The sequence below is a fragment of the Gavialis gangeticus genome, unplaced genomic scaffold (assembly GCF_001723915.1).
Source record: "Gavialis gangeticus isolate Ggan-Ray unplaced genomic scaffold, GavGan_comp1, whole genome shotgun sequence".
In the NCBI taxonomy this organism is placed as follows: Eukaryota; Metazoa; Chordata; order Crocodylia; family Gavialidae; genus Gavialis; species Gavialis gangeticus.
The window spans coordinates 47,722,035-47,748,780 of record NW_017729031.1 but is presented as its reverse complement, the minus strand read 5'-3'; the positions used below and the strand labels follow the sequence as shown (position 1 = coordinate 47,748,780).

Genomic DNA, 26,746 nt, shown 5'->3' with positions numbered 1-26,746 from the left:
ACCAAGCAGTCCTGGCCAAAATAAGTAACCTAAAAATTACATTCATATCAAAAAGCAAAATTCATACAGGCATAATAATGATAATGCTAAATATAGCTTGATGCTACCTATATGTAGAGATCATGCATACCGTATCATTAAAATAAATTCCAGAAAGCATCATGACGTTCCACAAATGGCTCAAAACTTTGTGGGCTTATGGCACTTGGAAGGCTGCTAGTACAGTGCTGTAAAGCATGGAGCTGGTTTACCTGGAACACTCAGCAAAAAGCTCATCCTCAAATAAACATATTTTCAAACCTGAGCTTTAGTTTAACTCATATTTGTGTGGGTGCAGGGGAATAAGAATGAATGCATTATATGGTCACTGAGTAAATTTAATATTATGTAACTTAACAGTTGCTCATGCAGAACTTGCCCCTGCTGCATTGCCAAGTACATGAAGTTCCTTGTTTTCTTAAGACGTTTCACATTCGCAGTTATCCAGTGCAAGAGAGGCATTGCTCCTGAAACAGTGCAATGGAAGTTCTTTTTCTTTCTAGTCAAACCCTTGGGTAGCAGTTGTTTTCATTTTGGGGGGCAAGAGGCAGGAGGGAAGGGATGTGGTGGGAAGGTGAAAATGAATAGTAGTTGAAATAGTTTAGTTTTTTTTTCTGTTCTTGTATAGAAACAATGGAGTGCTGATCACAGGAGAGCTCACTTTCTTTAATATGGATCTACTGGACAGGGCAGAGTGTAATATTTGAGAGGTTTTGAAAGCATTCATTTCAGAGGAAGAGATGATATTACACCTTGCAGAGGGGAGAGCACTAATCTTGCTGGAAATAGTTTGGCAGTTGTACAGAAGAGTGATTTTTTTTTTTTTTCCCAGGTACCTCAAACCCTTTGAATGGGCTGTAGGGCTGACACAAAAGACTCCAAGATGAGACTTGTGTGAACAAAAATGGATTGAGAACCCCAGCTGGAAGCTGAATCAGTTTATTGGGTTGAATTAGGAGGTGTTCTAGTATCTCATATAGTTCCTCGGGCATTCTTTCAAAAAGGATGATATATTCTCTTTGGAAAATTCAATACAAATATCAAGGACAATGCATTGAAGTAATAAGGAACACACTTTATGGAGTATGTGTACCTTCATCTGTCTACTAAAGGCCAGTTCTGTTATAATAAATGGTGTTTGCTTCCTTGTGTCTTCAATATTTGTGACAATGTAGAGACACGTTTGAACAAAAGGTTATGGCAACATACTCTGTAGGTATCTGCAAAGTATTCATACAAATAAATGTTTTGTTTTTTTTATCCTTTCAAGGATTTAGAAAACTTCTTAAGCTAGCTTACTTGGAAACAATACAGCTCAGACTTTTTTTTCCCCCTTTGAAGTGCTTGTATCTTAATTTGCATTTCAAGATCTATGCATGTTTTAATGATATCTTGAGTCGGTATTCAAAGTGTGTATCTGTGTGTGTTGGATAGAGAGAGGCTGTGTATATATGCATAGTGATATGCATGCCAACTCCAAAACTGATGGTATGTTCTAACCTCCTATAAACTTACTCTCTTCAACTTCCTTTCAAGCATTTTTTTTCAGGTGGTTATAGTTGAAATTGGGAGATTATGGCTTTTACTGTCTCCTTAATTATGTTAATTAAATTTACAAATCCCTGAATGAATGACTGTGTGAAATATTTGAAGTTGTAGAAGGCTTTCTTTAAAGATGCGTGATTCTAATTTTCACATTTTATATTTGTACTTTTCTGATGTATCTTTGAAAGATTCAAATCCATGTTTAAAAGATCAATCTAGATCTCATGATGTTATAAATAGGCTGTCCTGAGATGTGTGTGTAATTTACATTACAAAACTGAAGAAGTATTAGCAGGCCAGAATGATGGAATTTCATGCCATTAAGTCAAAAGTTTGTTTCATATGGGAATTTCTTTCAGATGTTCATCAGTTCCAGCACATATCCAGAAATTCATGGTTACCTGCATGCAAAGGAACAAGGGAAGAAATCTTGGAAAAAAAATTACTTTCTCCTGAGAAGATCTGGACTATACTTTTCTACCAAAGGGACATCAAAGGTAAAACTAAACAGCAAAATAGAGGTAAATAAGTATATGACAAGTGTATGTCATATACTTATGTGCATGTGTCGTCATATACTGTAGTTTCATTAGAACTATATTACAGTCCATGATTATTCAAAGGAAAACTTCTCTGTACCCAAATTTTATGTTCATTGTTCATTTTTATGGCAAAATATGTATCATTGTGGGTTTAGATGAGTGAAAGCAAGAATTCGAAGAAAGGCCAGATTGGAGTAGTTTTCTGGAAGAACTTCTTACTAACAAATTGATTTCCTTCAGCTAGTTTATAACTTAGCTCTTTAAAAATAAATTCCACATGTCTGATCTAGTTGCTGAGGATTCTGAATAGAACACAGGCAACTGTTTATGCCTTATTGCTTGCATGCCTTATTATTAATACTTATGCTTAAACAGGATACACTGGAAATGAAATAACTGTTTATGTAATGCACATAATTAAGTGGTTTATGTATTTCTGGAATACAGAACTCTAAAACTCTTGGTTCAGAGGTGATATATTTTATTAGACCAACAAGAAAATAGCAAATAATTGTCTTTCTTTGCAAGTTTTTGGGCATGCATGCCATTCTTCAGGGCTTGTGTATTTCTGAATATTTGTGCAAACTGTCACTGTATTCCCAGAGTTATCCTTGAGGTAAAAAGTTTCTTTTTGCTTATTTCCTTGACTTGGTTACCCACAGAGGATAGAAGCAGCACTTAGAAACAAAATGGGACAGTAATTGCTGAAATAGTGTGTTATTTGTTTTAAATTTCTAAGAATATTTTTAATTTCATAGTTTTGAAATGCAAAAAGCAAAGTGATTCCAAAAGTTCTTAAACTTTAGGAGCTAAAGACTCATGCCTGCAAATTTTGTGACCCAGATTTCAAGTGTATTTTTCCAGAAATGACATCATTGATGCTATATTTTTTTTCTTCCTGGAAAACCCCCACCAAACATAACTGCCTCAGCCCCTGCCCCCCAGCTTCCTGGCTCAGTCTAGTTTGGGGCATTTTCCTCTGCTGTAGCAGGTAAATTTTGAGTGGCCCTTTTCTGGATTTCTCTAGTCACTGAGACAGCTGGACTATCAGGAAGCCTGCTGTTTTGAACAAAAGCTATAGACTAGCATAGTTAATATCATCTAACTAGCTTGCCTGTGTAAAAGAGACGGTGATGCATACTGTTGTCCTTCCATGAAACGGGGAGATGTTCTGTATAATAACCTTTACGGTTTCTAACTTGTTGGTTCTCTTATAAAAATAAGTTCTGATTTAATTTTTGTAAGTGTCTTCAAAGCCAATATATGTGGATTTTTTTATAAATAAGAAGATGCTATTTTCATGTCTCGGTACACATGTGAACCATAATTAAAAATCATATGTTCCACTTTTTGATAAGAGAAAAAGGCAGCTCCCTCAAAGCAAACAGTTTATCTACTCAGCCTGTCAACAAAAAGATATCAGATGGCTATTCATAATCGTGCCACTGAGTAATTAGGAATGTGTTCTAAAATGAGCTTTAAAAAGACTATAAATTCCTGTCTTTTAAATGTAGGTGACCAATTAGTAATTTCCAGCAGGATAGTTTCTGTGCCCTTAAAAATGTTCTTCACTGGGCACATCTACACAAGATAGTTACTGTGCAGTTGACTAATTAACTGTGCAGTAAACATCTCAGTGTCTACACATGCACCCCTACTATGGCACACAAAACTAGTAAAATCCTCAGCAGGGTAGTTTTGTAAAATACAAGTACCACCTTGCTGCAGAGTTTTTTCATGTGCAGCAGTGCATGTTTAGACAGTGCCCCAGCTGGCTCAGGTGTGGTGCTTTAGTATGGGGCTAGCTAGCAGGCAGACCCAGCATCAAAGTACCATTGTGACCCAGCCAGCCACTCTGCAGCACACAGAGCTGTGGGGAGCAGGAAGCTCAGGGCTGTTCCAACAGGGCTTCGTTCTCCATGTGCACATGGAGCCCTGTCAGAGCACCCCTGGTCTGGCAGGCTCACCCTCTGGGTCCCCAGCCAGCCTGGGCTGCTCTTATGGTGCTCCATGTGCTGCACACACAAAGCTCCAGAGCAATATTCTCTGGAGTTTATTCATGTGCATTAATTGCGCATGTAGACGTGCCCGTTGATTTATTTGGTATCTCTGCATGCATTTTTAATAGTTACACCTTCAGAATTTGGGCTATAGGTGAATGTTGTCTTCAGGCACTCTTTTTACTGTTGATTGTTAACTATAAAATTTGTCTATCAGCACAAAACTTGCTAAAAGATTGGGGCCTGGAGAAAACTTGTGCAGCAGTGGGTCGTGACAGATATTAATTTTGTAGTGCTACCAACTTTTTAGCCCCATAAAAAAATAAAGCTCTCTGAGCAGCTACACAAGCACAGCCCCTGGCTGGAGAGCAACAATTTTACTCAAGCTTTAAAAAATATGGTTTAATTTTTTTGTTTGGAGTTTTTTTGGTATTTTTAGCCGTATGAATATTACATATGAAAGTTTATGCACTATATGCACAAACCTGAATGTACACACAAATCTGATTGAGAGAGGGAGAAATGAACATGTGGGCCTGATTGATGGTAACCGGGAGCGAGGTACATGCAAACCTGAATCGTTGGTGAAGTGGTACTTTTACTTATCTGTGAACAATTACACTTTTTCATCAGATCTTATTATATAACAGAGATTCATGCATACCTGTTGACAGATAAAATTGTCTTCTACTGCACTGCTGCTACCTTATACAATTTATGTATACTTCAGCCAGAGAACTCAACAAACCCTTACTTTAACTTTTCCATTTTTTTTTTGCCTAGCTTTCTATTGCTCCGTTGTGCACATAACCTTTTACCAAACAGTCCCTGCCCAATCCAACCAACTATGTATAATAGTCAGTAATGATTCTGGCAAAGGTGTTTGTATAGAAGGATAAAAATGAATGAAAATGTAAGTTTGTGGTACATGTAGTAATGGTACAATGTATACCTGTGATTGATGGAGCAGAATATAAGTACTGGAGGGGTTTATGGTTGTATCAGGGTGTGGTGCATGCAGCAGCCCTAACTACTCAAGAACTGCATTTTTATATATTAAAATACGGTCAAAATTTAGCATTCATCAAAAGTTACTCAGTTGAGGAACTTGCATCACATGGTGACAGATGATAGGTAACTGAGTAGCTGAGAATTTTTTGCAGATCTGTATTATATATGATTGTAACTTTATTTCCCAAATATAATATTATGCATTTAAATAGGCTGTATTATAAACGTACATACAGTATTTGCTTTACAATATAAATATTAAGTATAATTTGCTTCCTTGATTTTAAGGAAGAACAGCCTAATGTTTTATATTGCTTTTCCTTTTAGGAACCAAGGCATCTGCAGTTTTTCTGTGAATTCAGCAATAGTGATATGTATATGTCTTTGGCAGGCAAAAAGATGTCTGGAGCACCAGCAAACTATGGATTCTGCTTTAAGGTACACATTTTAATATTTTGATATATATTAAGGCAAGCCTCAGTTTTTAGGTAAGCTTAAGTACCTTTAAGATTATTTTTTAAAAGGATTCAGTCGTCTGGTATAAAATAGGAGAATTAGTGGCTTTTATTTCAACAGGTATTATCTTCAGGATGTGCATTAATGCTAAACAATGTGCTGTGGCCTTCTAGCCTAACAAATCAGGAGGAACCAGAGACCTGAAACAGCTTTGTGCAGATGATGAACAGAGTAGGACCTGTTGGATGACAGCAATTAGATTACTTAAGGTAAAATCTTCCATGAAGTTTAATTTCTGCCCAGCCATTTACTGTACGAAGTTTTGATACTGTGGAAAATAAGGCAAAGACATTTGTAGATTCCAGTATACTATCAGTCCATAATCTTGGACACCAGTGGTCATTGTGATTTCTGTTTTAAATTAGATTGAAACTGAACTTCCAAGAAGAGAGAAATAGCATTATGTTCTTTATCAACTTCAGGGCTAGGTACAGATATTCAGAAACCCTGAGACAGAATAGATAAAACCTAAGCAGCTTTCTCTAAGTAGGTAGGGTCAGGAGCAAACAGAACAGATGTTCACCATTCAATGGGGAGGAGGGAGGATGTGTAGATGCCTGCACTGACTGAGGCCAGGTGGGGAGTATTCCCACATGCCTCTCAGCATGATCTCTCTTGGCATCCCCTCTACTCCCCCCAGCAGCTGGCTGTCGGCAGCAGTGGGGTTGGGGGTGGGGAAGAGCAGGAAGGGGCACCCCACCCTGCTGTGCTTGCTTGGGTTTGGAGGGCACGGGGCTGGGACCAGGTCTGTGCAGTGGGGGCTTCCTCTCCACCCTTTATCCCTGACATGGGCAGGAAGGAGTTGGGGCCAAGAGCTGCACAGGGCTGTCAGGCGAGTCAGCCAGTACAGGGGGAGGGGAATGAGGGAGCAGAGGCCCCCCAGCTCTACTGCTGCCCAGCTCGGTGTCACAAAGATGGCAGGAGCCTGGGCTGAAAGCCATACAGCACTGGGTGGCATGGGTGGGAAGGCCCCTACCCCAAGGACGTGCCCCAGCTGTGCTTGCTTGGGTCCTAGGAGGTCTATGGCAGGGGGTCTCCGCTTCACCACCGCTGCCTGCCTGCTACTACCTGGCTTGGATGACATGGCTTGGCTGCATTGCTCTCGTCAGCTAAGCTGGGCAGCAGTGGGGTGGGGAGCGGGAGTGGAGGCCCCCCTCTGTGCTGGTCTGGCCCACCCTAAGACCAAGAAAGCACAGCTGGGAGGGCACTGCATGGCAGGAACCTCTGCTCCATCCCTCCCCCCCACGCACACGCACACAGACACTGATACTGCATGGCTGTCAGTTCTGGTTCCTGCCATATCTGTAACAGCCCGGGAATGGGGCCAGCCTGGTGCTTGACCAGAGCAGACACATGTGACCGAAGCTAGTGTGCCACCCTGCAAGGGGCGGGGGGGGTGGTGGTGACGGAGGCCTCCCGAGGCACCTGGGATGCCAGTGGACTGTGATCTGAGTTGAGTTGGGAGGGGATCTGGTACAGAAGTTTAATAGACTGGCCTAACCTAAACCAATTTAAATCTGATACTATATCCATCCAAGTCCATCTTAAACCAGGTTGCACCATTGTTTAAACCAGTCTGTATGCTGAACTTCTGTTCTGTTACAGGTTTAGACCAGTTTCCAATCACTTATACCAGTTCCTGTGTAATGTCTTTACCTAGTCCAAGAGTTTAGCTTTAAGCATATGAGTAATTCTGTTAAAATCAGGGAGGTTGCCCACATGAGTGTGTTATGCTTGGAAGGGTGGAGCTTGTAAGAGTGGGAATGAAGCTTTAACATACATTATTTCTGTTTAAATATAATGTATATAACTATAATCATAGTTAGGGAGGAATAAAGGTCAAATATCAAACTTTTCAATAAAAATATTTGGCTGGCAGTCACGTGTCTAGGATCCAGAGTTATTGATGTTTGGCTTGCTTCTGCCCCAAGTGCTGTTATGTAACTAGCCCTGCCCATAATTCAGGAACTTACTTGAGCAACCAGGAGGATGTCTTTCAGTGACCAAAGAGAAGTAGTTAACTCTGTTAGTCTGAACTTAGACAGAAGGCAGGGCATTGAGGTACCTTATTCAGAGAAATATGAGCTTTTGTAGGCAATAGCATAATTTGTCAGATACTTTGAATGGAATTGCAGAGAGCAGGGGTGCTAAATAGAAAGGAATAAAGTCATTTAAATACAAAGATAGGGAAAGGGGAGGGAGGTAAGAGAGGCACTGCTGAGAAAGGACAAGGTGGGTAGAAGAGATCAAAAGGTTTAAACAAAGCAGTTAACCTACTGAGGGATGTAAATGTTATAAAAGTTAGCCCAGGTAATGGGATAAGAACCCATAGTCTCTTTTGAGACTGAACTTAATACAATCCAGTCTGTGGAGGATTTCTTCTTCTACAATTTTGTGTTCAAGTCAGGTTTTAAATTCCTGTTGTGTATAAAAAGCTACTCTAAGGTCAATGATGGAATGTCCAGGGAGTTTAAAGTGTTCTGCCACAGGCTTTTCTGTCTTTCTGTAAATGGTGTCAGATCAGTGTCCATTCATTCTTTCACATAGGGATTATCCCATGCGTCCCATGTAGACAGTCACTGTTGGTAGTCTCTTGATTTGAGGATGATCTGTACCATGGTTCATTGATGGGTCCTGAGGTGACTTGCGACTAATCCTTAAGCTGCAGATCCATCTGCATAAGTTACAGGTCTTTCTGCAAGAGAGTCAGCTGCAGGCTGGGATTCCTCTTCTTTTCTTTCCTCTGCTCTCTCTTCTTTGCTTCAAGGACAGGACATTTGACCTTGAAACATGCTGCCACTTGTTTGAGACTGCGGCTGTGGCACTGTTGGGGTTAGTTGGCTGCCACCTTCTCCCAACTTTTCATGTCAGCATCCATTTTCTTGAGATATGTCTTCAAAGTGTCCTCATAGCATTTCCTCTGGTCACCATGAGCTCTCAGGCCATTACTAAGCTGGAAGCAGAGCACTTGTTTTGACAGTCAAGTCAGGCATCTGCACATAATGTCCGGTGGAGTGAAGTTGGTGCTTGAAGAATCACTGACTCAATAATGGTAACACAGGCTTTAGCAGGGATCCTGGTGTTTGTATGGTGATCTTCCCATTTATATGGAGGATTTTTTTAAGGTATCATTGATGATACCTCTCCAAACTCTTGAGATGATGATGGTAGGTCACCCACACTTCATATCCATGGAGGAGGGCGGGGGGAGGGGATAATGACTGTATTTGTAGACCTGGATCTTGGAGATCACAATGAATAAAGACGTGCCAAACAATTGTCCAAAGGAGGCACTTGCATACCGAATCCTATACTGGATCTCTTTATCAATGGACACTCTGTGAGAGAGGTGGCAACTAAGGTAGGAAAAGTGTTCAACTACCTGTAGGGTCTTTCCCTCAATGGTAATTTGGGGAGGGGGATTGCATTCATGGCCTGGGGCAGGCTGATAGAACGCTTTAGTCTTCTTGATGTTGAGAGAGAGACCCAAAATTCAGTAGGCTTCTCTGAAGATATCCAGTACTACCTGGAGGTTTTCCTCACTATGCAACGATGATACAATCCTTGGTGAAGGTCGAGGATGGTTGTTCTGAATACTTTGGCCTTTTAGAGAAAACGTCCCAGGTGGAAAAACCCTCCATCCCCTTGGTACTCAGTGTCAATTCCAGAAGGAAGGCGGTCCTTAATGAGAACTAGGATAATTGTCAAAAAATGGAGAAAAGGGTTGAGGTGATGACTCATCTTTGCTTGACATCAGTTTGGATACGAAATTGATCTGTCTCCAATCTGCTACGAAGAACGGTCACAGTTGTCTGATCATGGAGAAGCCTCAGGAACTTAATGTACTTTTCAGGACGTTCAAATCTGGCCAGTACTTTTCACAAGGCTTTGCAATTGATGGAATCAAAGACCTTTAGTAAGGTCAATGAAGGCCATATACAGGTCCTGATGGTTGTTCCAGATACATTTCTTGGATCTGGTGAGCAACAAAGTTCATGTCAATTGCCCCATGGGATGGTCTGAAAATACATTGAGATTCCATCACGACTTCCTCAGCAAAAGGTAGAATATGTTTCAGGAGGATGCAGGAGAGGATTTTCCCAGCTGTGGAAAGGAGTGTGTTACCTCAACAGTTCCCACACAGACTTATCTCCTTTCTTGAAGATAGTCATGATGTTGGCATTCCTTAGGTCAATGAGAATCTTGTCATTGTTCCAAATTTGCAGAATAAATTTGTAACATCTCCAAACTAGTTCTTTGCCACCAAACTTACAGATTTCAGCAGGTATGTCATCTGATCCAGTAGCCTTGTTGTTCTTGGTTTCCTTGATGGCACACCACACTCCTTCTATGATAGGAGGGTTGGTGAGGGATCCCCTTTCAGGGTTTTGGGGGATGGACTCAGTGGTGGTATCCATTATGGTCAACTCACAGTTCAGAAACGCCTCAAAGAGCTCTTTCCATCTAGCTTAGATAGATTTGTCATCTTTGAGGAGCGCCGAGCCATCCTGCAATCACAGAAAAGTAGGACTGTGGGAAGTTGGGCCATGGATGGCTTCCATTACCTGCCAAAAGCTATGTATGTCTTGGTTGCCAGCATAGAACTGGATCTCTTTGGCTTTATCTTGCCATCACTGATTTTTGATTTTCCAGACACTACTATGAGCTTCAGCTTTGAGGAACTGATGCATCTCCTGCTTAGATAAGGTGTCATCTTGCCAAGCAGAATAAGCCTTTCTCTTCCAGTAAAGGAAGGCTTGGATCTCTGTGACACTCTCATCAAAGCAGTCTTGGTGTTGACAGATGGTATAGCCAATGGATTCAGCACAGGCCATATGGATGGTGGTCTTAAACCCCTTCCAGAGTTCTTCAATATTACCTTCATTTGCAGACAGGGCAGAGAGCTTTTCATGGATACACTGTTGGAGATCCTTAAAGACCTTTTGATGTTGACAGTCCTTCACATTGCTTTTGGCTGTTTTTGGTGTTTTGGAGCAAACCAAATGTTCGTAATAGATCTGATGAGACAATATTCTGTCCAGCAGTCATCAATTCCCTGCATGGGTTGTGTGATATAGACATCCATTCAATCATGAGCCCTAACAGTAACATAGTCAATGAGGTGCCAGTGCTTAAAGCAAAGGTGTCTCCAGGTGATCTTGTTTTTGTCATTATGTCTGAAGATGTTGTTCGTGATGACAATACCATCCTCTGTGCATTGGCTCAGGGGAAAGATAATGTTGGAGTTGGCTTTCACTATTCCTTCCTTCCCAGTAATGCCACTCGAGAGTTCCAGGTCCTGTCTGAGTGGTGTTGAAATAAAAGGAACATTATAAGCAAGTGATGGATATATGATATTGATAGAGGATAATCTGTGCTGTTTGGTCCAGAGTTGATGTGGTCTTTGAGAGTAGGAGGGCACAGCTGGCATCAGGGTCCATTGCAAGGTCTGATAGTTTGGTGAGACTAGGTACTGTCCTGCTGAAGAGATGTCACTGGGGGGCCTGCTGTAAGCCAGGACAGACTTGTCCCACAAGGCTTCCTTGAGATGGCCCGGATTTTTTTAGGAAGTGTTGGAGGTCATTACTGATGTGTCCACAGTGTGCAAGATGAGGGTTGTAGGTGACAACTAGAGGGATTCTCATTTGTATTTGTATTACTGTAGGTCAGAGCAGGGTCCAAGTCTGGCTTTTCTGATCTGAGCTGTGGTTTTGGAATTGTATTGCAAGTGCAGGAATCTTTGCTCTGGACACCTAAGGTGTACATCCTGATTGATGGGATCGGAGCAGACATGGTTGTAATGCAGAGCTTGACTTTAGAAGGTGATGTGCTTAGGAAAAAAGCTGGTGGTCTGAAGATAGCTGTGGCAGTTGAGTGGTTTCTGATAAAATATGGTGAAGTGACCATTGCAAAATTTCACAGTGGTGTCCAAGAAATATATAGCTTGTGTGGAATATTCAAAAGTTCCTCTACACTTTATACTTTGGCTGCTATTAATGTGTTAATCATGACATAAATAGCAAGGGATACCCAGGTACCCAATTTAAGATGTCATAAAATGGCAAATCAGCCATAAAAAGTTCTAGGTATAATGTAGAACATTTTCTGGATAGTGTGTATCATGTAAAATTGAACATGTGGCATGTCTACATGTAGGCTGTCCAGGTCTGATGTCCAACAATTAGCTGATTGTTGGCATCAGCCCTGAAAAGCTCCAGTCTCCAACCTGTGTGCCAATAATAGGTACCAACCCCCAGGGCAGTCAGGTTCTCCAGCTGGGCCTGGGACTGCTCTGTGGGGACAGGTGGGGGAGGGGAAGGGGAAGCTGAAACTCCTGGCAGGTGGAGCCAAAGGGCCATAGCTGCTGGGTGTAAGGTTTAAAGTCCTAGTTGGGGGGAAGCCCTTTCACTTTTCCCACCAGGACTTAGAATCATTTGGTTGTTGGCCCCAGCCCAGATCACTCTGTGTCTTGAACCAGATTTGGGCCTGCCCAGTCCAGGGCCAAAATCAGCTGTTAGTTGACCTGGACAGTCCTGGTGAATCTGATCTGCTACTGTCAGGGGTTGGGGCTGATAGTCGGCTGATTGTTGGCCCCAGCCCCAGGACAGTCCTGGGTCATGCTGAGATGTGGGCATCCAACTTTCAACTTGCTGGTGTAGGGGATCATGATCCCTAGATCCCCCTGCACTAGCAAATAGAATGGGCAAGATTGCAGTCTGATGCCTGATTCTACAATCTCACCATTCTACGATCCATGCATGTGTGGCATAGCAGGAGGTGCAGTTGTTGGGACTGTGGATCAGATCCCATGGCACTTTTAACCTGAATATGTGCCAGAGGTCCAGGAGTTAGTTTGATCAAGTTAAGAAGAATGGGCCATAAGTAGTTTTACAGATAGCAAAAAATAATGTAAATGTGCTGTTTAAAATAAAGCTTTCCTCACTGTTTATTTCTTCTAATCCAGCTTTTTATTTAAAAAGAAAAGCAGCACAAGTGATGGTTTGTGAATTGAGAGTAACATTTTCATTTAATTTTTGTAGTTAAATTCTCTTTAAACATAACATTAAAAATTGTTTGCCCAAATTATATTTCAGATTGTTTGCCCAAATTATATTTCAAAAACAAAGATTCCAATTGTGTGCCAGCAGCAGGCTATTTTAACTAATGCAATTAATTGGCAAAAACTTAACAAGTAAAATATGTTGCCTCAAATGCAGGAACTCCTGTATTCTTCTTATCTAACATTTTTAACTTGTACTACTTAACATATCACTTTCTGTTTTTTTTTTTTTAGTATGGGATGCAGCTATATCAGAATTACATGCACCCGTATCAAGGCAGAAGTGGCTTCAATTCTCTGAATATATCTCCTACGGTATGTACTGAAATAACTCACTGAGTTAATTTACTTTAATACAGTGGTGGAAGTGTCTGTTTCAAGTACCTGATCCTGAAAACATTTGTGCCCATGCTTAATTTAAAAGCTTATGGATGCTTGTTGTCTTTATGAACTGTAGTCAGGTTCCTCCCCTTACACTGCAGCCAGAAGTGGAGGCAGTTATTTTTGGTTCCTTCTCCAGCATTCCCTTCTGTTTGGTATCAAGTTGAGCATTGTTCAGTGGAGAGGCTAACCTTAAAGCTTAATCAATACCAGTATTAAGTAATGTACCATTTATACAAAATTATGACATTGGTAAAATCAGTGCATCAGGCGGTTCTCAATAAAGACAAAAATAAATATTCAAATTGAGACTGAATATGCAAATGACTGCATCATTTTTAGTATATGGTGCAGTTAAATTTTGCAGAGTCCTGAATAATTCACAGTGATCTGAACCACATATCCTGCACTTTCCTATAGCTGTGCATCTTACTTTGTTCTTGTTTGAAAAATTATTAGCAGGCTTTAATTCATTGACTAGATTCTTGGCTCAGAATATCACCCCAGGATCAGAAATCACTTAGTAACAATTTATCTAGTAATTACTGTGAACGTGTGTGTCACAGACCCATCTGTGAGATTACCCAGAGCCTCGAGTTTCTTCCTGCTGTCCTGCTGCTTGTACCAAGGAACAGACCAAGGTTTGCCCTGAGATAATTCCTCATCTTCGCAAGCCTTAGGTCCACTGCCTTTATATCTGACCTCAGGGCTGCAGCAGGGGAATCTCTGTAGCTCTAGGTGGATTCTCCTTGTGCTGTGAAAGAAATTTTGGGTCTCCCTTTTTGTAGAATGAGTTAGCCTGGATTATCACTTGCCCAGAGATCACTCTTTACTATAGTAAAGAGACAAAACAACAAAAGGATTTATTATATAGAAGAAAAGGATTCCATAAGAAGAACTTAGCACAAGCTTGCAAATGGAACAGAAAAACCCAATTCCTCATGAGTCCCAGAATTTTCTGGAAATGTATTTCTTGCTAGGGACCCTTAGAATTCCTCTACGTAATGGGCTATTTTACTTACATCTTTGTAGTTGTTTTTCCGATTACAAGCAGACAAAAACTTGGGTGACTGTCCTATCAGTGGCCCCTTCTCTTTATGATTGGGAGTAGCTGTTGTCCTCATCCTGGAACACAATGGCAACAGATATTTAATGGTTTCACTAAGGATGCATTCCTCACTTTGTTTCGCTAAACCATGTTGAAAATCATAAAGGCTATATACAGTGTAACATAATCCATACAGAGATAAAGTGACATACGCTGATGCAGCATAACGTGGTTTTTTTCCAACAAGACTCTGCATACATGTCAGCACTTCAAACCCGAGAAAAATCTATATGACACTTCATGAAATCTCCAAGACTTGGTGGGGTTTGTGACTATGTTGTTTGCAGGAGCCCCTTCCCTCTGTTAGCGTTGACTGCTGACATGCTACGTATTTTTGAGCACTCTTCCATTTCTTTCTGTTTCTGTTCAAGAAATGTAAGTGTGGTTGTAACCAAAGAAGGAAGGAAAATTTTTAAAGCAAGAGATTTTTTTTATTAGTAGGCTTTAATTGCACAGGGAAATTTTCTTTTGTTTTCATGTCCCTTCAATTTGCAGAAAGGTAGCTGTTTTCATTTATTTCTATCTTAGTGCCTAGTGCCTGGAATAGTGTTTGGGATAGTGTTTTTACTATCTTTGAGTCTTTCTTGTACATAAATCCATATTTACTCCATAACTGGAAATGTTGATGACCATTATTTTCCTGTTTACAAACCTGACCTTCAGTTAGGAATATTTTTACAAGAATTGGCACCTAGCATGCTACTGTGTCAGTGCTGTTTCATAACAGCCAGGAATTTAACAGAAAACACTCAAGCAGATCTTACAAGCGTGCAAATTAACAGTATGGAATCTCCCTTAGCAGATCTGTAGAAAGTTTAGAAGTTTAGGTTGTGGACCCTATTGTAAATGTACATGCTTCAACTACTTATCAGTATTGGAAGAATTCAAACGGTGGTGTATAAAAAACAAACCCAAAAACCAAAGAGTCCCACCTTATTTTCCTTTCTGACCTAGTCTTAAAATTCAGGTCAAGATAACTAGAACTGTGAATGTTGTTGCCCAAACCAAAGTAAGTTTTCTTACAGAACAATTTTAAAAAATGACTGCTTCAACTATACTACTTCCTGTGAGAATCACAGCTTTAAAAGATGTGGGGCGGGGGAAGGGAGGTCGGGGGGGCGTGGTAAGGAAAAAACATTGAATTCTTTTTTTCTTCATTGCAGAGAAGTTTTTCAGAAAATTCTCTAGTTGCAATGGACTTTTCAGGACGCAGAAGCAGAGTTATAGAAAATCCCACAGAAGCACTTTCTGTTGCAGTTGAAGAAGGGTTAGCATGGCGGGTATGAAGACTTTCACTTTTTGAAAGCATTTCATCTATTATTGCTTTAAAAAAAAAAAGCTTGAAACCATGTTTTGTTTTCTTTTCAACTCAGAGAAAAGGGTGTTTACGACTCAATGCACACGGTAGCCCTTCTGCCTCTCAAACTGCCACACCAAATATTGGTATGTGTGAATTAATGTGCAGCCCCAGGAGAGATACAGTGATGTGTGTGATATAACAATATTGTGAAAACAAAGATCATTAAACATTTATTATTTCTCCAGCTATACACAGATCACAGCCATGGTTTCACCATAAGATCTCAAGGGATGAAGCTCAGCGACTTATTTTGCAGCAAGGGCTTATAGATGGGTAGGTGGATTTACTTTACTTTCTGGGACATGGTTACGAACAGAAAAGTACCCATAGGAATAGCACTTGTGAACTCAAGAGTTATCTGCATAATGGAAATAAACATGCTCATTGTGTTGTGTTGGCAATGAGCTGAATTCTGGTTTTGCTTTAGGAATGAAATAGCCACCTCAGACTTTCACCCTCTAGTTGGATGGACTGCTGCTCAGAAAAAATCAGTGGGTGCTCTTTATTGGCACAGTAGCCTCTGTGTGCACTGTCCATTGCATGATCAGGACCAAAACCCTGACTCTAGTATCTCTTACTCATAGTAGCATGATGTCAGAGAGTACCTCTTAGCTTTCATGTGCAGTGTTAAATTTGTTAAGGCTAGGATTCTGAAAATACATTTTGGCTTGCGAAGTGAGCAGAAATGACATGGAAGTCATTGCTAGTAAGTACATTCTTGAACTTTAGGATGCTTTGCTCTTCCAATGATAATTGCTAATTTCAAAGCTAGATTTTTTTGCAATATTTTAAATATTTTCTCAGAAAAATTACCAAGATAGTGTATATCTTATTTCATATTTTTTCCAACCTTTATATTTTATCACTTCCAAATTTTCTGTCTTGCACACTGTGGTAATTTTTGTTTGAGTTTAGGTCTTCCTCAGTTCCATAAATATCCCGGTTAATTTCCCCCTCCCCATTCTTGATATTTCTATTAGCTGGTCCTCCAGATAGGAGCCATTACTATTCACTGAACCCATTACATTGGGCCTCCACTTGAAATCCTTTTACTTTGATTAGCCTAGTGATGCTGGAATGCTTTTTTCTATATTTGTCAAAAAAAGGCTGTGCAAAATAGTCATCTCAGGGAATTGAAAATATTTCATTTGTGGTGCTCTGAACCTCAACCAGCCCTAAAAACAAGAACCCTTACCTCCCCACTTTTAATTCTCTTTTCCACAATGATATTGCAGTTCGTTTAAGAAAGGGAAATCTGATTTTGTATTACTGCGCCTATCGGGTAATGTTTCTGAAGTATTCCCATCTCTAGGGTTCGTAATACTGGTCCATATTCAGTTGAAAGAACCAAAATACACAGTCCATTTGTAAAAGCAGAAACAAATAAAAGCCATTGAACAAGAGCACACAATCTGGGAAAGTCAGTACCTTGCTAACGTTATATGTATAATGCTAGTTAGTATATGATACTACTGGGTCTACACAGAAATGTGCATTGTGGTTTGTTGGAATTGATTTTGTTAAATAGGCTGTGAATTGAATTGACAGAACTGAATTGAATTGAATTGAAAATTTATATATGTAAGATGGTGACAGCATAGATATGCATACCCAAATGGCAAAGAAAATAGTAGTAATAATTGGCACAAAAGTCTTTTGTAGATGCATATATTCAGAAATGCAACAAATGTTTCTTTTCTTTTTTTGGTGGGCTGAAAGAACTAATTTCAGAATAAATTTTGGATGAGATTGATGAGATTTTCTGTCTGTACTGGACAAAAATCTGCATTATTTGTTCAAAGCCTTTACTGATAGGTACCACTTAAAAGGGGGTAGAGGGTCGACTCCAAGGCATTAGGCCCACTATGCGATACAAACAGATTATGGGCTTGTGGGCTAAAATGTGCTCATTCTGGTTTATAAAAGAGAGACCTAAAAGTGCTTGTAGGTAAAGGAATTGCAGGAGACTAGTAATAATTCTATCATTTGAAAAACCAGCTGGACCTAATTGCAGATAGCAACAATTTTTAAGCATTTGAAAGAAATGTTGCTTTGTTTTGGATCTGCAATAAGTTTTAGTAACAATATCATCTTTAATGAAGGGCAGAAGTTTATACTGCCAGATTGTGACATTGATATTTGATCTTCAGTAGCTATTTAAAGGCTTTTAAATTGATAAGTGGCTGACAGCTAGGATAGAACAGTGGTAGCCTTCTTTTGGGTGGATGGCATAATATCATGGACAAAGAGGCCAGGTCAAAGTGCAGCTATTCAAGCAGGCAGTGTCTTGCAAATCTAGGGTTATTTGGACTGTGACACCTGAATTAAGTGCAGGAATTATTGTTTTAAAATAGAAGAGTCCTATGTACACAGTAAAGAAAAGAATAAGCACTACAAACTCCTAAAACATCCACAATAAAAGTTTTGGATTTGAAGAAATCATGACCCAGAAGTGGATAATGTATGGGAAATATAGAAACAAGGTTAGAAAGCGATTTAACAAATTAAAAAAAGGCTACTGTAATAAAGAATGGGGCTCAAAGAACAGAAACAAAGATGAAATGAACAGGCCTTACAATGGATTTTAAAACAAACCAGTTATTAGCTAAATGAGTCCTGATTCACAAGGACACGTGATGGTGAGCTGTTTTAATTGTAGCAGCTGTCCGGGAGCCACTCTAACTCCACTCCCACCACCTCCAAGCATGTATATAGGCAGTTTGTGTTGCCCATGCATTCCTTAGAAGTCTTGTTCCTGTTGCAGTAGTTCTGCATCATTCTTTTCTGGTACCACCATCACTTCAGGGCTCTCCCCTGAGTCTTCCCGTCTGCTGTTCTGGAGTCTCCCTCCCAACACTCCCACTTTCTCCAGGAAACCTTTCATCATTCTGCCTCTCTGGGCCAGAACTCAGTGTCACAGCTTTCAAATCTTTTGGAGAGGAATTTACTTCCTGCTCCAGTGTGAACGTTGCTTGGTTTGCAACTGCACCATGGTGTTCTCAGTCAGAGGACCAGTGATTTTTAGCCTGTAGGGTTAATTTTATGGACTCCTTGAGAGCTGAAAGCCCCTGCAGCAGCAGCCTGCTGATTGCTGACGCTCTCAAGCTCAGAGTGCGAGTCTGCCATAGTGAGTGATAGCACTCGCCATGTGGGGTGGTTTATTTATAGTGTTCTCCCTAAGTACATCCACATGCAAGTTTTTGGCAACCCCTAACTTAAAGCGGATCGGTGTTCCTCTCCCATTCTAGCAAAACCCAGGCTGCCACGAGCAGGATTCTTATTCCTCCCAGAAACATGGCATTTAACTCCTTTTCTGGGATAATATGATCTATCAGTCCTTCTCATTATAGAAACTTGGGCTTTTAAATCCCTCCATCTCAGACACTTATTGTCATTTACCTTGGCATCTTTAGGTGCTCCAGATCCCCTGGGGGAAGTTCCTGCTGTAGTGAGAGGTTCCCCTACACCCCACCACCTTTAGTGAGGGTCCCCCCCACCCCACCACCCTTTGCTCCTACTGCCTGTAGTTGATGTTTGTCTTCCCTCCTAAAACATTTCCAAGGGTTCTGCCTTTCGCCTGAGAGTTTAGTACTGGACTTGGGAACCACAAAAATTGCCTGGTGACTTGTAGGTTTACCACCATCCCTCTTCCCTCCTGCAGCCCCACTTCAGGGACATTCCATTCACTCCCCACTCTTGGTGAGGAGACAGAAGCAACATCTGCTTTGGCTTTCATGTACAGATCAGCCTGTTCTGTAGCCTCTGCAGTGCTCTTGGGCTTCCTTCTCTAAGCTGCCTCTTTTAAATCTTGGCTAAACATATTATAGAGTTGTTCAAGAGTAGTAATGCCCAGAACTACATCCATATCCTCCACCTCCATTTGCTACTTATTCTACTTAACTACTTATTCACAAAGTCATTCAATTTGTTCATAGTTTCAGTATAACTTACACCCTCCCATTTTCAAATAATCTGGAATCTCTTGTGGTAGGTCTTGGGAGTGACCTCTGGAAGGTGCGTAACACAGCTTTTCCTAAAGGACTGCAATTGGAAGATTCTTCAACCTTCAGCAAATTCAAGACAGGCAGGAAGTTACATTTATAATATGGGCTTCCTGAAAATCCAATAGGTGGCATGTTACAGACTGTGCTAGAGAGGGAGTACAAGACATGGTGATGATTAATTTGGACATTATACTTCTTGGGCTAGAAACTTTATTATGGAAACTTGCAAAATGTTGCACTCAAACAATACAAAAGTTTGTCTTTTTTTCCAGGCCAGTTTGCCCATGTTAACATTTGAAATATACGAAGGGGCGACTGCTCTGAAATCTTCCTTGTTTGGTCTTGGAAAGGGTGAAGAGGTGATACTTAGACCACTAGATGGTGTGGGAGAGCTTACTAAAAAAGTCTGAATATGTTTAAAACATTGTGTCATTACTTTTGCTTGGTATGTGTCTAAAGTGGCCAGTATAGGTTTTCCATTTCTAATAAACTGATGAGGGTTCTGGATTAATTTGGTGAATTTTCATATGCATTTTATTGGAAGTGTTAATGATCAGGGATGACAGATGACACAGCCTCACTTTTTAATGCTATTTTAAAAGTATAGTAGAATCCAGATTACTCATATCCAGGTAGATCGCATCTTCTTTAATTTGCAGCAGGTAGCTGAAGTGAGAACTAACTATTCATCTGTTTGCTATGGCTTTTACTTCAAAGGGTGCCACTTCTCTGATCAGCTGGAGCTCAGCAGTGACTCTTCGGAGCTGATTGGAGAAGCTGTGTCCTTTGAAACAACACCCCTAACAAACAAACTCAGCTTCAGTGTGTCTGCTGAGTTGTTTGCTACAACCCTTGTGGATTTGTGAGCCCTTATCTTTGTAGAATTAAGGCAAGAAGGTGTTCTCTTAGCTCTCGCCCTGCTTTTCTTCGTACTCCTGAAATGTTTTCCCCTGCTTGTATTTGTTTGGAATGAGAGAGATGAGGAGGTGGGGGAGGGGGAATAGATCCTGGGTCCAGCTTCCAGCTGTCCTTGTCCTTGCACATGGATAGCATAGATAAGTAGCTAGTTCTTATCCTGTTGGAGATGAAAGAGTCTTCTCAACCATGTTCTTTGGGGAATGACTTCTCCAATCATTTCTTTCCTTTTCCCTTTCTTTATCCTCCCACAGTTTTCTTGCTTTTAGTTTTATATGGCCTATTCACTTCCTATTGTTCCCTTGGTAAGTACAAACATTCAAAAAGCTCGAGCCTGAATTGATTCAGTCTTTGCGGGTTAGTCTAACGTGCTTAGATTTAACTGGTAAATAAGTGAATAGACACTCATTTTTGATTCCAGAAATACAGACACATGCCTGCAGTGGCTCAGGCCGGAAGCCGGGGGGCACTACAGCGAGCCCTTCCTTCCCTTCCACAGTGGCAGAGGGAAGCTAAGATGAGGGAGGGGGCATGGCCAGGCCCCAACAGGCCTCAGTCTGATTGAGTAGGGGTTTAAATCCCCACATGGCCTGCAGGGACCCCAGCCAGGGTGTGCCTGTAAAGCGGAGTGGGGGGGGAAGGAAGCAGGCCTTGCCAGGCACTTTTTTTGGGGAGGGAGGCATGGCCAGACCCCAGCTGGCACTGCAGGGTCAAGCAGGGACAGCATGGCCAGACCCCCTGCTTCTGGCTCCATGGCAGGGGAGAAAGAAGAGGAAGAGGAGGAGAAGGAGAGCCTTACCCACCACACTGGCTTTCTGACAGCCCAGCCTAGCCTGGGTGCAGGGAGCTGGGCTGATGTATTGGTGCACCTCTAGACAGAACTTTTGTCTCCTCAGCACATACTGCAGCTCAGGGCTGAGGATTAACTGAATCAGTGAAGATAGTGGCAGTCTCTTTTTGGCCTCCATCCTTTCTCCATAGAAGATCTTCTTTTTAGCATTATGTCAGAAACCTTCCAACTGCAGTACTCAGGAAAACAGCTGTCACTAAAACTGCCTAGAAAATCCCAGAATAGGGTGCAGCTAAGATGGTCTTATTTGAGCTCTGCCATAAAGCTAATAGACTTCAGCTTAATCCTAACTAGGAGATTTTACTGCTATGTAGATCTTAGTATTTATGTATATTTGACAGCTATAAAACCAATATAGTTCTATAAACTTTCCATTAAGATGACCATTAATTTTGCAAATGGGCATATGTTCCTGCTGTCTCGTATCCAGTATTAGCAACATATGAGTGTTGGGATCTCCAGAGGACCTCGGGATTTAGTTACCCAGACCCTAAGAAAGTCAGTGGGAGGAGAGTGCGTAACACAATTGAAATATTTTGCTTGGTCTGAAGTACTTTTTAAGGCAAATTGGCATATGTCACTCTACTGGTGATTGGTGCCTTTGGCAGTTTCTGTTAAAAATATGAGCTTTTACAAGTGCAATCGAGATTTTCTATGTAAAAAACCGTGACCGTCAGTTGTTGGTACTTTAATCCTGTCTAATTTATGACTTGGGCAGCTGTCAAGATCTAAGACAAAACTTCGTAAAAAAGTATAAACTCTTAGATATGCTTTTCTGTCTGAAGATGCACCTTGACATTGACATCCGTAGCTGTTTAAGTTAACAGCTACAGTATCAGTCATTCTGTAGATTTATATTTTTTTTTCACAAAAAAGACCATGTTTAAAGGGTAATAAAATGGAGAGGGATAATACATTAAAGCTTGTAGATCAGTGATCCAATCTCAAAGTAATAATGATTACTTTTTAATTTAAACTTCAGGTACAAAATTGTTTAAATGAATGATTTTGCTGTTTATTTATATTATGTTTTACAATGATTTTCCATAGTTTTTGTTCTAAATCTACCCAAAAAGAACTATATTTGACATGAGCTTGCTTTGAAAATGTGTAATCTCTCTTCCTAGGGTTTTTTTGGTACGGGATAGTCAAAGTAATCCCAAAGCATTTGTATTGTCATTGAGCCATGGATTAAAAATAAAGCACTTTCAAATTGTACATGTAAGTAACACTTCTTATGTATATATTATTGAAAAGACATAATACTAATGAAAAGACATCATCTTAATTGGGTATATACTTGAAAAAAAATTAAGATAGCATACTTTAATAAAACTGTTGAGGTTTGTTGATACATAATAAATACTGGTACTGTATTATTAGATGCATTAAAAATTAATATATAGCACCAAACATTTTTGGAGCTTTCCCTTTTGGTTGTAACTTTTGGCAGATATTGTTTAGTTTCTGTCTGAGCTCTCCTAACACAAAAACAAGTCTGTTTTTCAGATGTAACAGTAGCAGCCCTTATAGCACAAAAATAATACTGCAGTACTCCAACAGTACACACACAACTTTTTGTTTTCCTTTTTGTTTGATGGATCTCCTTTGGTTAGAAACTTGTGGCACATACGTTAATATTTCCTCCATTCATGGTGCTTTCACACAGGGCCCAATAGTTTTCTTTCTGGACCTTGTCTCCTGCTTTCTGTTACTGTTCTTCCATGTACCAGGGCCAGTACTTTGCATAGGCACGCTCAGTTTTCATCTGTGGGGATTCACATTTTTGGTAAAATTGATGGTATATTTTTTTTAGTTCAGTTACCTGTGTTTAGCTTTGAATTGCCAAGTTAATTTACTGGAGTATGGTCACATTTCTATTGACTTTTCATTGAAAATGGTTTCTCAAGCATAAGCATTAGATGGCTATATGGTTATCCCATCCATTATATACTGACTGTGGAGGCAATTTAAAAATACCTGTATTTTATTTCCTTCTGGCTTTCTGCTCACATATGCTGGCATTGTCTGATTTAACCCTAGCTATCTGCCTTTACTCCTTCCCCTTCTCTCTGCACTAAAGAGTCTCCTCTGTAGTCTGTTTTCTACCCGTCTTCTCAGTTATAATTAGCCTCCTCCAGTCGCTGTTTTCAAGGTATTCTTCAAATCCTAGATTGAATTGAGGGACTGAGGGATTTCTCCAGATGCTGTCCTTCCTTACTTGCTGACCAGTCAGAGGTTTCAGTGGTTCTAGGGAGAAACTTCAAAGGCCCATCATTTTTTACATCTGTGTTCTTTAAGTCAGTGTCACAGAAGCCTCCCCTTTTGCTGTAGAATAGAGCTGAAACAGTTTAGTAGATTTCAGTAAATCTTGTTTAGTATTTGAATAAGAGTCTATAACCCCATAATTTTTTTTTCTAAACCATCTATACCTCCTAATACAGCAAGGTTGAGAGAGAAGTGCCTGCAGTTTTGCATTGCCTAGATAGAGCTGTCAAAATGCTGGCCTGCAGCTTGCATTTGACATTCAAGAGGTTAAATTACAGCTCATTGGGCTTGTTAGCATGATTGCCAGACCTGCTGCTTTGGAATGGCTTTGGAACCCAGAAGTACTCAATCCTCACACTCCTTTGCCCATTGCCAGATCTGGGATCTTTCGTCACCACTAGTGGCATAAATCAGTGGCAGGGGGAAAGGAGGGCAAATGGCAGTGGAGTTTACGCTCAGGCTTCCAGAGCTACTCCAACATGGCAACCATGGCAGCTGCACTGACAAACTGTCATCTTGTGACCAGAGGTTGGTAGTCTAGCCTGCCAGGAGCCCTGCAGTTTGGATCCACCCCGTAGGGCCAAGCAAGTTAGACAGCCCTCGCTTAGATGCACATAGTACAAGGATCTCTGGCTCAAAGATTCCAGAGACACCCTAGCCCCAGAGTCCTTTGCTCTGTCAGCATCAGAGTTCTCACTGGATTACATTATGTTTCCTGCAGTATGAATCCCTAAGGATAGATCAATAGCACCTTCATTATCTCTAGTTGTTACCTGTCTGTTCCTTAGGTCATATGCTAAATGGCCTTTTGATGTCCATGCAAATTCCTCCAGGAACATAGACCTAGTTTCTTTAATAGTAGCTGCAGCTGGAAGATCCTGGTATTCTCTTCTAAAAATTCCCCTTCCCTCTGACCCAGATAAGACCATCTTTTTTCTTTCAATCCAGTCACTGCTAACACTCCTCAGTAGATTGCTTTTCCAAATGAAGCACTACAAAATTACAAGTGATAGTCTTCAGTCACATAGCTGTTGAAGTCCTGCAGTGGGATCCTTGGTGGAGGAAAAAGAAATATCTGCTTTGTATCATTCACAGTCCACAGACACAAGTCATCTTGTGCTTGGGGAAGATCTGGAAGACCTCCTCATACTCATTGATATAATTTTGGAGAACGAGGAATGCTTGTCTACATCACTTTGATCCAAACAGAGCCCCAAAAAGGAAAAGTAAGAAAAGGCAATGCAATTTTATCATATGTGAGAATCATTAGGAAAAATAGTGTAATGAGAACAGTTTAATCTAGAGAGAGAGAGCGCATCAGGAAAAGGAAGAGAACCTCATTAAAATTATAACGGGACCAATAGGACAGTGTTCTAAAATTATCATCAGTTCCAAATATTGATTTTTTATTTTTATTTTTTTTTCCTTACACCTACACTAAAAGTGCTGTTTTTACTGGAGGATATTGATCCCAGTGGACAGTGGTGGCAATGAAATACTCTGTTGAAAGTTCTCTTAAACATGTGATTATTTTAATCCTGAAGCATGCCATGTCAAATTGCCTGACTAGCTGTATGCTCCACTTCTGTCCAAAAAGAATCTGAAAAGAGTTGATAAAATGGAATTTAAAAATATTTTAAATAATTGCTGAGCCAGTTTCTCCATTCATTAAATGCATAGGAAGAAGGATGACATTTTATATGTTTTGGTTTACAAACAGGGATTAATAATCATAGAAAAGAGAGGTCTTTTGAACATCAAGATATACTGTCCTTTCAGGCTATTTCTTTACCTCACCTCTTTCTAGGAATTAGGAACTCAAAAAATTCTTTGATACCATCAACCCAGTTCCTGCTGATCAGGTAGGTCAGAGGGCCCTGACAGCCGTGAAAAAGGTACTGTATCGGAAGAGGAAGTGCATTAGTTTGACCTGGCTCCCCAGCATCCGTATCGATTGGACACTTCAGCGGGACTTTTTTGGTGCTTTTGTCTAAAGCTGGTTAAATCAGCTATTAGATAAAACAGCCAAAAAGCCCTGTTGAAGCACACGATCTATACAAATCTTGGGCGAGCCAGGTCAAACTAACGCAGTGCCTCTTCTGGGCATGTGCTATGGTTAGTTCAGGGGCGTGCTGAGCTGAAAGTAAAACACTGTTTGTTTTCACATCTAAGCAGCCAGAGATTTTAATACAGATGCTTTAGTCCAACAAAGGACTAGGAGAGGTTTGCCAAGCTTTAGATGAGTCAAATTTAAATCTGTTTTAAAAAGGCTGCTTCTGGAAGCCTTGCCTTTATACCCAAGAAAATGTACTGAAGATGTCCTTTATTTATAGTGTTAGGGTGATGTTGTAGTTGTGATGGTCCAGGAATTACTGGTATACAACAAGCAAGGGTTTCTTAGGTTGATATTTTTTTCTGGACCAACTCCATAGTTTGGATAGAGTTAGACAAGCTTTCAAATGCAAAACATTCTTCATTAGTTCTGAGGAGAGAGAGCTTGAATTTAGAGAGTAGTATTTCTCTAATTTCAGCCTTGTTTCAGTCTAACTTCTCCAGGATTGGAAGCTGGAATAGAATATTGTCTAAGACCATTTCTGAGATGGGTATCACTATGAAAATGTTAGAGCACCTTACCATAATACAAAATATAATAAATCCTTTGTAGCAATACCAATTAATCACTGTTTTATCTATTGTTTTGTTTTTGTTTTGGGGTATGGGTTGTTTTTTTTTTTACAAGGTTAATAGCTATTTTTGTTTCCAGGTTGAGATACTGAGGTAAAAGTATAGCTATCCTCAGACATTCATCTTCTGTTGAAGGTACCATCAGTCAGAATAGCAGCCCTAATGACTTGTAAAATATGTTATGCTCTGAACAGTGTGGACCATACAAGTTCCTTATTAGCCTGCAAAAACCTTCATGGTTCTCTTCAGAAAATTGTTTGTCATTGTGCAGTTCAGTTCAAGGCAAATATAGATTTGAAACTATTAACAAAAACCATGTCAAAACTTAATTTTCAGTCAACAGATATCTCCAGTTTCAGCCCTGGGAATGCTTTCAGGCTGTTGGCAGAATAGATGAATTATAGTTCATCTTCATACCTCTTGATCAAAAAGAAAGTATTTTCATGCCCCACATTCCCCCCC

General features: G+C 40.3%; 1 protein-coding gene across 2 annotated transcripts in view; it reads left to right on the top strand.

Moving 5' to 3' along the window:
* Positions 1 to 26,746, top strand: part of GRB14 (growth factor receptor bound protein 14) — a 92,581-nt gene that overhangs the window by 63,305 nt on the left and 2,530 nt on the right. For both annotated transcript variants that reach the window (XM_019522716.1, XM_019522715.1), the window contains 8 exons: positions 1,944 to 2,081; positions 5,465 to 5,575; positions 5,767 to 5,862; positions 12,948 to 13,028; positions 15,366 to 15,482; positions 15,576 to 15,645; positions 15,748 to 15,835; positions 22,459 to 22,552. In XM_019522716.1, coding sequence (XP_019378261.1) covers positions 1,944 to 2,081; positions 5,465 to 5,575; positions 5,767 to 5,862; positions 12,948 to 13,028; positions 15,366 to 15,482; positions 15,576 to 15,645; positions 15,748 to 15,835; positions 22,459 to 22,552 — 795 coding nt within the window. The remainder of the gene's footprint in view (positions 1 to 1,943; positions 2,082 to 5,464; positions 5,576 to 5,766; positions 5,863 to 12,947; positions 13,029 to 15,365; positions 15,483 to 15,575; positions 15,646 to 15,747; positions 15,836 to 22,458; positions 22,553 to 26,746) is intronic.